Source organism: Austrofundulus limnaeus, unplaced genomic scaffold, assembly GCF_001266775.1.
Source record: "Austrofundulus limnaeus strain Quisiro unplaced genomic scaffold, Austrofundulus_limnaeus-1.0 Scaffold1, whole genome shotgun sequence".
NCBI classification, from domain to species: domain Eukaryota; kingdom Metazoa; phylum Chordata; class Actinopteri; order Cyprinodontiformes; family Rivulidae; genus Austrofundulus; species Austrofundulus limnaeus.
In genome coordinates, this window is record NW_013952403.1 from 6,495,350 (window position 1) to 6,507,472 (window position 12,123).

The 12,123-nt window shown below is 39.0% G+C and overlaps 1 protein-coding gene across 1 annotated transcript in view; it reads left to right on the forward strand.

The window, feature by feature from the left end:
- Positions 1 to 12,123, forward strand: part of trpc7b (transient receptor potential cation channel, subfamily C, member 7b) — a gene marked incomplete in the record, with an annotated part of 70,704 nt that overhangs the window by 52,423 nt on the left and 6,158 nt on the right. The window contains 4 exon segments of the mRNA XM_014007269.1: positions 8,051 to 8,246; positions 8,638 to 8,856; positions 10,350 to 10,430; positions 11,278 to 11,353. Of these exon segments, the coding sequence (XP_013862723.1) occupies positions 8,051 to 8,246; positions 8,638 to 8,856; positions 10,350 to 10,430; positions 11,278 to 11,353 (572 nt within the window).

Consider the following 12,123-nt stretch of genomic DNA (forward strand, 5'->3'; position numbering starts at 1 on the left):
ATATATAACAGATCTTCACCAAAAAAGGAACAGTTTTACAAATAAGCCCTAAAGTGCAGACTCTGTGCTTTCTTTTGAGGACATTCAGCTGGAAGGAGCCAGAAGGAAATTGCAGCTTAAATGCAGTCACCTCTTTATCAACAAACCACAGGTATTTGGCAGTCGACTCAGAAAGTTGTTTTACAGACAGGTGTGGGCTTTTAGCTCATTATTTCTTCATCAGGAAAAACCAGGAAAATATCGGGTTGATTCAAAGGGCTGCTTTTGGGGAACGTGGTCAGAGTCACTCTTAATGCAAGTGAAACAGACCATTCAGGCTGGGAAATAAATAAATAAAACTTAATGGGTTTAAAGGAAAAGAATGGCCAAGTTAACAACTTGATGCATCCTAGTTTTTACACTCAAATCTACCATGGAGAATGCTGAATATAAAATAGAAAGAGATTATACTTGGCAAGAAAATACAAAATATCGCCATAAATCACTAGATAAACATGAGGCTAAGATTATCAGGACTAGAAATGGTTCCTAGAAGAGAAAGAAGAAATTGGATTAAAAATAAACCTCATTATCTGTAGAACAGAGAGTGTTCTCCTCCCCTTAACGGGCCAGAAACAGTAATTATTTTTTGTAGGACATAGTGACCTGTGAAAAACATGCAACATGTGGTAATTAGGAAAGCAACTATGTGTGAAAATTCAAAATGGCATATTTTGCAGTAACAGCCTTTCAGGCCTAACTTTGATTATCTTCTACCCTTAATCAGTTTGCTGTAATCTTTATTAGTACTTTTATTCTCCAAACCAAACAGAAAGTGACAAACTGTTGCTTTCATTTTAYTGGGTCCGCTTTAGTTTTGGTTTTAAAGGTGCTGCCGGGTTCCTGAAAACTGCCACTACATTCAGGTCCTGCTACAACTCGCTATCCAGACGTGACAAAATGAGTCCACAGGTTGACAGTTAAAATTTCCTCTGTAACTGCAAAGTTTATCCTTCAACCCAGAAGTGAATAAACCCAAATGAAGGTTGCACCTATTGTTATATGTTTCAATAAACATCTTAGATTAAAAAACACTACAAGTCTTGATTTGTTTATGTTTGACTTAGATAGCTGTAAGGGGAGATTTGCTCAGCTCTAACTCAACCAACGCACAACTGTCACATTTTTGCGAGTTGCTTTTTTTTTATCAAAGCTAAATATCGGCCTGGGCAGATGAACAGTGACTATAAATAGTCGTGCATTTTGTTTAGTGTCTTATTTTAATTGTGTGCGCGATTGTTCTAGCAAACGTCTGGTTTAATGGCACTTTATTGTTGACTGAAACAAAGTCATTTGTCATTATCATCGTTCACATTTTGGGAACATGAAAATCTAAATTAGGCGAGCCTTTCACAGAGTGAGAAGGAGAGCCTCGAGACTAATTTGAAGAATGATTTGATTTAAAAGATAATTAGGACATAACATAATCGAGGCCAGAAAATTGCTCCTCTTTTTTTCATTGTTTCAAAGAAGGAAAAAAGGGAGAACTCAATGGCATGAAAAAAAACTTTTTCAGTTAATGTAAGCGAGACTCTATATAAGTGATGAGAAATTATTAGGGAATGCTCAGAGAGCATGGTCTTCAAGAGGAGTCCTCCAAAATCACCTTCCTGGTCTCCTCTGATTGCAGAAAGGGGTTCTGAGTTTTTTGTTATTCCAGTACTGAGTGATAAGGAAACAGCYTTTCTCTTCAATACTACTAATCTATTTTTGATACCTAGACATTCAATCATACCAACACTCTGCTAAAAGTAACTTAAGGTCAGTCATTATTGCTTGTGGCTGTGCTGCTTCTTTATGCAGTCATAAAAAATACTTTATTTTTTTATGTACAGTATGTTGCTATGAGGCAGATAAACATTTGTAATAAAGTCTTGGTGATATTATATTCATGCTGTACCTGAATTAACAGTTAGTTTTTAAAGACAGTATGGTTTATAGTTCTTCAATCAAAGAGCTGCTGACAAACAAACAGCCAACAAATGAGCCATGTTGAAATTTAAATACTATTTGATGTTAAAGAGGACATATCCTGCAAAGTCCACTTTTTAGCCATTAAATACATTTTGTTGCATACTCGGAGTAGGAGTGCAGAAAAGTTTCACTTAGTCTCTGCATTGATATCTTTATATTCTGTTTGGGTCATATTTTTCAACCCTTTAGGTATAACTCATTCGATTTTCTATGATGTTTTGCATTACATTTGGATGGAAAAAAGGCTACTGAAAGTTTTTTTTTCCAATGGTCCATTTCTCATCAGAATGCCCTGGTTTTCCAACTTCTAAAGTGGACCTTTTTATCATTTTTGTGTCTCACTCATTACACACTGAGGCTGAAGGTCGGCTGCCCCTAGAACCATCAACCTCTGGTCTTTTAAACCAAAATTGTTCAACAATTTGTGGTGTATTATATTTTGCACAACCTGTTAGCACTTGGAGTACATCGTGGGCATGACTCTCAACTACTAAGTTTTAGCCAATTTTATGTTTGTTAGGGTCAGATTTTGGCAAATTACCAGAAAACTGTATTTATCTTGGGTATTTTCACATACAAAGAATGGGAAATTTAGGCTTTTGTATTTTAAAATATGGAGACTTTCTGTCATGATCCCTCACCTATGACCATGAGGCATGCATCGAAAGAACAAGGTCTCGGATACCAGCGGCCTAAATGAGCTTCCTTCGTAGGGTGGCCAGGCTCAGCCTTACATAGGGTGAGGAGCTCCGTCATCTGAGGGGAGCTCGGAGTAGAGCTGCTGCTCCTCCACATTCAAAGGAGTCAGTTGAGGTGCCTCCAAAATTACAGTTTTCAGTTTTGCTCATTTTTTTGTTTGTTTTGTTTGTTTTTGGTGAGCTACAGTGGATTAAGTGTTCTTTTAACTTAAGCTCATCTTGCTTGAAAGCTGCAACTCAAATGCTTTGTGAAAAATAAGTAAACAGACAAATGAACTCCCCCCTCTGTTAGAACGATTCAGTTTGAGCCGTGTCACACAGTACAAATGAAATGACGGATAATGTTCACTTGTATGTTTGATTTTGGGTTTATATCTGTGACCTTCCTACCAGTGGTCCCGTGATGACGCCTGACTGTACACAAACAACACCTGCGTGTAATGGGTGCCACAGCTATTACAACTAATGTGTCACTGACACGATACAACAGTCATTACAACCAAAGCTCAGCCATGGCCTCAATTACTGCCACTGGGATCTCTTGGAAATGGCTATAATCATAGTTACAGTCCATCTCCTACAGCAAGGACAGCACTCTGTGAAAGGGTTTTTGAGGCAAATGAAATGGTTGAAAACAAACTTCGCTCTTTGAACCTTCTTTACATTTTACTGAATTATTTATTTAGAAGCAATTTCTGGATATTTTTGATGATCATGTAGAAATGACTAAAAATATGAAGTCTTTATCCAAATGTTGCATGTTATTCTAATAAACTGGTTGGTTAGAAATCCAGTTTTTTGCTAGAAAGTGAGTATTTTTTWACTTTTTTACAATGACTGAGCATATTTCTAGAAATATAGAAAATCTTGCAGATCTAATAGAATAAAAAACTGTTTTTATGCCTTTCTTCTTGGAAGGTAAAAGTGCTGAAGCACCCGAAGGAGTTGCTGTTTTCTTGTGTGTGAGCTAAAGAAGAAGGGCGTGCATTTTTCTTTCTCTCTTTATTTTTTATGCATTTCAGAGGGTGTTTTTTTTTCCCCTCTCCTCTCACTGCCGTCACCAAGCTTCCTGCGTGCCAGTGGATGAAGTTTATTTGGAAGACACTCACACTTCCTACACGTTTTCTCTCCCCACAGTTCTCGCTTACCTCCAGGCCCCATAGCAGTCCAACCAGCTCGCTCATTCCTCCCACAGTGACACCACCCCCCACTCCCCCCGTCATCTACAGCCCCATGCTTGCCACTCTTGGGATATTTCACTGCAGCGATGTGCCTTGAAATCAGTGTTTGCAGGTCATGCAGCCTTTTGCTATTTCACCTTGTCTCTAGTTTTTATTCATAGCCCTCTGGCACAAGTTCATACCTTTCAAATAAAAGTTACCTTGCATTTTTATTTAAGTTTATTTTTGAATGAAGCATTAGTGGTGCTTGATTTTTCATTCTTAAATGTCAAAGGAAGTGGCGCTTAAGAGCTGCCTTTATTTTATCCACAGGGGTCAATATTTTAATTCAGAGGGTTATTTTAATCTAAGAAAAGTATTTTAATGTCAAATTTCTGAAAAGGCRCACTGCTTTGAAGGCAATTAACCTTGGGTTAAAAAGTGTTACGTCTTTGGAGATACAGTCTCTGAAACGTCACATGTACAGGAGTTTAAARTCATTTGTTTTCATTAACTGCATTGTCTGGTTTGCATAAAAGCTGACACAGGACAAAGACTTAAAGTGGGAGTTCAGGGCTTTTAAAGTGGGAATCTGTAGGAAGGTTATGAACAATAAATATATTACCTGTTGTAGATAGCTCTTTGAACAACCTCAGTTTGGAGAAATCTGGATTGACAAGTGAATTAATCCAGCAGAAATATTCCTGAAGGAGGTTCCTCAGGCTGCACTGCAAGTGCTACAGCTTGCTGCTACTACAGTTTGAGCATGCAAACCATTTTACATAACCACAAAATGCAAAACTGACAGCATTATAAAGGTTTATGAAGGTACTTTAGCATAAAACACTAAAAAATTCCAACGTGGCATTAAGGTTGGGCAGAATTGGAAAAAGGAGCTGATAGTGGACATGAGGAAGGAAAGGAGGCCGCACCAACCACTGCACATCGGAGACCTTGATGTTGAGAGGGTGAGCAGCTTCAAATATCTGGGCGTCCACCTCACTGAGAACCTGACCTGGACTGAGAACACAACACAGCTGGTCAAGAAGGCTCAACAGAGACTACTTCCTGAGGAGACTAAGGAAGTTTGGCATGTCAACAAGGATCCTCAGGAACTTTTACAGCTGCATTGTAGAGAGCATCTTGACCAGCTGCATCACAGCCTAGTACAACAGTGCCACCATTATGGACCGCAAACGCCTGCAGAGAGTGGTAAAAAACTGCTGAGAAGATCACAGGGACTTCACTGCCCTCTTTGCAGAGCATCTACCACTGCAAGGTCCACAGGAGAGCAGCCTCAGTCATCAAAGACCCAACCTACCCCCAGCATCGACTGTTCACACCGCTGCCCTCCGGCCAGAGGTACAGAAGTGTGACATGCAGAACCTCCAGATACAAGAACTCATTTGTCCCAAGTGCCATCAGACACTTAAATAGCTGAACATGACATTCTTCTGACTATTATTATTGCACATTTCAGACTGTTATCTGTTGCACATTACACTTTAAAGCAGATTGTACAGTTCCCTTCTTGTTGTCATTATTATTTTGTTCACTTCTGATGTTATTATCCTTAGTTTAGTCTCTTCTTTTTATCTAATCAACATTGTTTGTGTCCTTTCGGTGATGATTCGTTTTTTTTGTTAATATGGTAATCTTTTGGCATTCAAAATGGACGACAAAGTAAGAATTTCATTGCTCAGGAAAACATGTTTTCATCTGTACATATGACAATAAACACTTKCAATCTTGAATCTTTGAATCTATTGCTGATTTTCATACCACGGTACTATGTATCTGTCTCATGCTGCTGATGAGAGCAGCAGGAGTGACATTGCAGAATGTTTTTTTCTTATTATCTCACAGAAAGAAAGATGACATTTTAGGTTAAAATAACATGAATTTTAACATGGTAATTTTTTCAGCTGCAGCAAGGTGCTCCTGGGTCTTGAAAACACACAAAAAAACCCACAAAGTTTAAATCCAAAGGGAGTGGTGTGCACCAGCCCGCTAAAGCACAAATTTGCTAATTGTGGACCTATATACTGTATTTTGTTTGTGCTTTAGTGGTCTTACTAATTGTTATAATTCAAGAGCAGATTCACACTTTCTAAAATCAAAATGCAGTACTACTAATAATTTTTATCTACCAGTCATCATTATCTTGAACAGCAGAAGGTATGGCTGCCAATGAATCACAACACACGTGATCTATCCAACAACACCCCTCCCAGATAAACGCACSTATTGGGAAGGTATACGTCCTTGCTGACTGTTGCTTTCGGTCATGGTTCTCATTTCCCACAATGCTTTGTGTCTGCTCACGTAGCAGGAAGGCAATGCTTAGAAGTCCCTGTCCCAGCAAAAACAGTTAACGTTTGTAATCCATACTAAAATTTTGTATGTGTTGATTTATTTTACTTTACAATCGGAGCTCCTTTAAAAAAGTTTAAATGCTGGAGCTCAATACTTGACGTAATTGGTCGAAGCAATCGGCCAATGGGGTTAGGGACGCAGAAATGATTTAAAGATGTTATGCTGATGAAGACTAACATCAAGTGGTCAACTGGTGCAACAACATGTAAAACTTTAAAATCCGACCATGCTCTTATTTTGAAGTGAAGATAGTTTCCTGTACTCCGTGCTTTCGTTTCCCGTCACAAATCAAATCCATCATGTACCCAGAATGCATCGCTTCAGTTTTCCAATAAACAGTTTTAAAATTACNCGTCTAGTGGTCAACTGGAGCAACTACATGAAAAACTTGTTTCCCATCACAAATCAAATCCGTCATGTACCCAGAATGCATCGCTTCAGTTTTCCAATAAACAGTTTTAAAATTACTTTATTGATGCTTCTTTGATGAAAAATCTACAACAAACAAAAGAAAAAGACAAAGAAGCAGCCGAACTTGCAATCACGCAGCAAAAAGAAGAGTAATCCAGGTAATTTTAATACTCACTCAAATAAAGATTGTTCTTGGAATGCTAGCCTCAGTTTTCCAATAAACAGTTTTAAAATTACTTTATTGATGTGTCTTTAATGAAAAATCTACAAAACAAAAGAAAAAGACAAAGAAGCAGCCGAACTTGCAATCCTCAACACATTCAACAACTTTTTAATTTTTACACCAGGAGCCAAAGGTCTCTTTCAGGAAATCACATCCCCAGCTATCGGCAGTAGTAGAACTTGTAAAAGAGGACATACACTACTAGTTGGCAGTGTTGTGCACATATTGTACATGACTTATTGCCAGCTAGTAARTGTCTAATTGAACTTCTGCTTTAAAATAAGCTTCTGGTAGTTTTTCTATGGTGAAAGCACTTTTGAAGTTGTGGACCCAAATATTTTCATAAGCACTGTAGAAATTGCAGAGCTAATTTTTGGATTAGCACTGCCCACCAGTGAGGGTAGTCCCTGAAGGTGTATGTCAGTACTATGCTGGCCCACTTTTTAAGGAGTCAGTAAGTGATGTTCCAGTGACTACCTTGCCCGGATGTTCAGAGGCATAACAAACCAGGGTGTCTGTCCCTCCCACCACTCCGTTTGTCTTCTGAATGGACCGAGGTGGTCATAACACACATCTGTAACGTTACTGGGCRTCTTCTGAAAGGGCCAAGAATGTTGATATCCCAGTTTTCATAGCAGCCTTGTGGAAATTTGGTTAATCAACTCACGTGATTAATATACCATCATCATTTCTTTAAAATGCCGTCACCATATTTCAGTAGTGAGGTATACCACAATATCAACATACCACCCAACCCTACATGGCAGCAGTCCACTGTTACCTAGCTGTTTGTACATCAATCCAGAGAAGAATTGATGTCTATTTTACAAAACTAAAATAGTTCAAAGAACTTTTTTGACAAGCTATTAATTGTTTGTCATCTGAATTTAGTAAATCAATTTATTTGTTGGATGCTCAGGTATAATAATGTTTTTTTTTTCTTTTACCTCTTTGAGTATGCTCTGTTCTGTGTGATAGGATGTGAATTTGTTTTGTGTGGGATAATGGCATAAATAAGTATAAGTGTTAAAACTGGACATGACTCGGTTATTTTATCATGAATCTCACATTTTATATGGCATGTTTTGACAGATTGGTTRACATCTCAGTTTTTTTTTTCATGATTATTCAGTGTTTTGTACGATTTCTCTCTATCTTTTTTCTTACAGGGTGGAGGAAAGTTTCAAAACTCTTTTCTGGTCTATCTTCGGGCTGTCTGAAGTGATCTCAGTGGTGCTAAAATATGACCACAAGTTCATCGAGAACATCGGCTACGTGCTGTATGGGGTTTATAACGTTACCATGGTGGTGGTTCTTCTCAACATGCTCATTGCTATGATCAACAGCTCGTACCAGGAGATAGAGGTATGTAATGAGTCAATAGAGAAAGGTCATGGTGTTGTCAACACGTCGATAAGGATTGTCAAGGATCATCTTTGTGCCTGCAGGAGAATTAGAGCGTGGCTTTAAAAAATGGCACAAGCTCAATGAAGTGACAGACAAAATCAAAAATAGAAATAAAACAGGTTACAACAAAAAGTGGTTACAAAACAGGATGTTTTATTGTAAATATCCATTTTTTCCTGCTTACATTCTAAAAAATATGATCTCCAACTGTCTATTTTGATGTCCTTGACAGTTGCAATCAACTAAAATCAGAATTTTGTTCTTCAAGTGTCTTCTTTAGTTTTCTTCAGTCATCATGTGCTTGTTTATTTATTTATTTATTTATTTATTTATTTATTTATTTATGCAGGAAGACGCTGATGTCGAGTGGAAGTTTGCCCGTGCCAAGTTGTGGCTCTCCTACTTTGATGAGGGTCGGACTCTGCCCGCCCCGTTCAACCTGGTTCCCAGCCCCAAGTCCTTCTACTACTTGGTGCTCCGCATCAAGTCCTGTCTCATATGCCTCTGCAAAGCCAATGGCCCTCACCGCAGTGAGGTGGAGATGGGCATGCTGAACTCGCAGGGCAAGGTCAGTGATCCATTCAGTCATTCATTGGCTCCAGTTGATCAGAGCTCAAACCCTGAAGATCGCAGGTCTTCTTCAGGTCTCCAAAACACACGTGAGCAGTCTCACTCACATAACCCCATCAGCAAATCTGTGAGGGTGAAGATCTGGTTCAGATGAATCAAATATAACACTTGTAACATAATTCGTAGCTTGGTTTTCTGTCTTCTCATTCAGTTTGATTTTCAGACTAAACACTTCTCTACATTTTCCTTATTTATGTAAATCTCCTCTGCTGTGACTGACTAATAATGTAATGATTCATTAAACATTTTCTGTTGGGCCAGATTTTTCTTGGCTATTTAAGATTTTTGATTTCTTGTGTTGCGGCAGTTAAAAATACATTAATTGCTGCCTTTAAATTTTTATTTGTGTTGTCAGTATGCTCGACTTTGAATGTTTGTTTAGAGACTGTAACATTGTAATGACGTGTGGACGGGTTTAGGGTTCAGATGCAGGGTTGCAAAGTGAGCTTTGTTCAGCCTCACAGGCTCCTCCCGGCTCTCTAAATGAAATCATTTAAATAATAAAAAACAAAAAAAAGAAGTCTTGTGGGAAGCGAACAGCAGAGAACATTTAATACAGAATCAATCCCAGCCTTGGCCTTGTCCACGAGGCGTCTCCTCTGCCTGACTCCTCAGCTGGAATGCCTCACCTCAGCTCAGCTATTAGTCAGGTCATTGCTTCTGCCTGCGTCTGCTGAAATGCCCAGGCAGGTTTCGGATAAGGACAAGATGGGTTACACTCTGCTGCTTCTGTGAGTGCCTAAAAATCTTCTGCAGCTCTGACAGTTTAACTGAGGCAGAGGCAAGCAACTGTGTTAAGCAATCAATGCATAGACCCCACATTAGACCGTAGTAAAGCACTGAAAATGTCAAGTGAAATTTAGGACTAATGGTTGGGTCTTTCTGAGCCAGTGATTCATTTCTTTTGTCTTTTGGGGTGTGTAATTCTGCCCATTTAAGAAAAGTGAGGCTCAGAAAGATAAACTAATTAGTTTTAATGGCTGTAATGTGAATATTTACCAAAAAAATGGCTAAGCTTCTGGTCATATCTTTTTATTATTATGTCCGTTTTACTCAGGTTATACTGTATTATTGTTCTTATTCCCTTTTGTTTCAAACGTGTGCATGAGTCAACAGGTAGACTGATTATCTTCCAGGACTTTGAGGTTTTTGCGCTTCCACAGCAGGTTTCATGTGTTCACATGAGAGCTGCAAATCGTTTCAGAACACTACAATGTGAAAATGGCACAACACAAAGCAAGGAATGTGAAAGGCACCCAGAAGTCAGATTATTAAGTTTAAATTGACTTGAGGAAAGTGAGGCCGCTGACTCGCTTTGAGGACTTATCAGCATGAGTTACAAACACAAAGCCACTGACATTCGCTTTGTTTTTGCTGCCTCCTTCATAAATGTTTCCATTTCACTCAACTGTCTGATTCTCTCTGTTGCAGGATGAACGCTTTAGGTCTTACGCACGATCAGGGGAAGAGTTCGTCCAAAGGAAAGCCAGACAACATCCAACCAGATATCAGGTGAGGCTAGGACTGAATCAAAAGCTGACTTCTAATTTTTTTTCTTTTTTTTCTTTTGACTGATGAAGCAGAGGGGAATTGGAAATGTGACAGAAACTTGAGGTATAAAAGACAAAGAGGCTGAGGAATATGAACAAAAGTAGAAAGGGATCAAGGCAGAGATGAGGCTGAATGGTGATGGAAGGAAGGAAAGGAAGGGCAGCAGAGGTGAGGAAGACGTGTGAGACAGGACAAGAAATGACAAGGCTGAAGGAATTTAACTAGCTTGAATCGAAGGGCATCGACTAAAAATAAAAGCCAAAAAAGGGAAGGAGAACAAAAGAGTGAGGCTTACATTTCCTCGAATGAGATCGAGGGAGATTGAGGGTCGGACGTTCTGCACATGATCTCAAACTACATTATTTCTCTGTGAATGAGACAGTCATTCTTACTCTGCTTTTAATCTTTTCCCTGAGTAAAACTTATCTTTTCAGCTCCATTTGTGTCCTAAAACTCCCCATTTCTGGGAGTTTTTATAGACAACGTGAAAACTATAGCACCACAACGACATGTCACCTAATCAAACCCAAGTCATTTGTGTGCTAATGGGTATCGACCCGCATCGAGTGCACTAGGCTGAGAGCTCAAGCCTCGGCATCAGCCACAGCAATACTGGCCGCAAATCAATAGTCAATATTTTTCACTCCTTCTCTGAGACGGAGCACAGTTCTCTACCAGAATTATGTTGTGTTTATTGATAAAATGTGATGAGACGGTTTGTTTTCGGGACAAAACACAGAATGAACTGCCATATCACCTCGATGAGCTCCTTCGACTTCATCTTCCTCTCTTCTTTTTCCCCTCGTAGAAGATCATGAAGCGGCTGATTAAACGTTATGTGCTGAAAGCTCAAGTGGACAAGGAGAGCGATGAAGTCAATGAGGGTAAGAACTTTTTTTCTGTCTCTCCCTCCCACCCACCCTATAAAGCACACTGCATATCTGAAAGTAAAGAATGAGATTATATGCTTTTATGAGCAAAATCAGATTTATATACATGTTAATTACACACAGCTCATCCACATGACAAAGGAAAAATGGGGTTTGAAAAGTTGAATTACTTTGTTCAACTCAGTATTCTGAAATAATACATTTTCATTAGCATCCATTAGCATGAGTTCTTTTCCTGCACACGCATCAGCTAAGTTCTTTAGACACAGCAGGATTGCCTCCCATCGCCTTTCTTTCTGGAGTTTTCATGTTCTTTCTGTTTTTCTGAATACTGACCAAAAACAAGCATGTCAGGTGAATTGGTACCTCGGTTGTTTCTACTTAGTGAGATTCTTTCAAGATGCTTTTAGAAGCTTCTGTAGCACTAAAAGTATGGCATTTAACTGAAAGTTGTGCAAAAAATACCAGGTTTGAAAGGGGGCCGAGTGATGAATAAGGTGCAGCCACCTGGAGAGGGAAAAGGCAGAACCTTATCAGCACAGCATTTCACCAATCAGACATTCAGTGTAGACTTTCTTACAGAAGGCTTCAAGGTACATGCCATCTTTTCTGGACGTGTTTTATACCAGCAGCCCGATGCTTTGAAGTTTGAGCTGTCCAAAGAAAACCAGAAACTTTTTTAATAATCACTCCTGCAGTCAAATCGTGTGCCAGCAACAATCCATGAAGACATTTTTTTTATTGTTGTTCTGAATATATATATA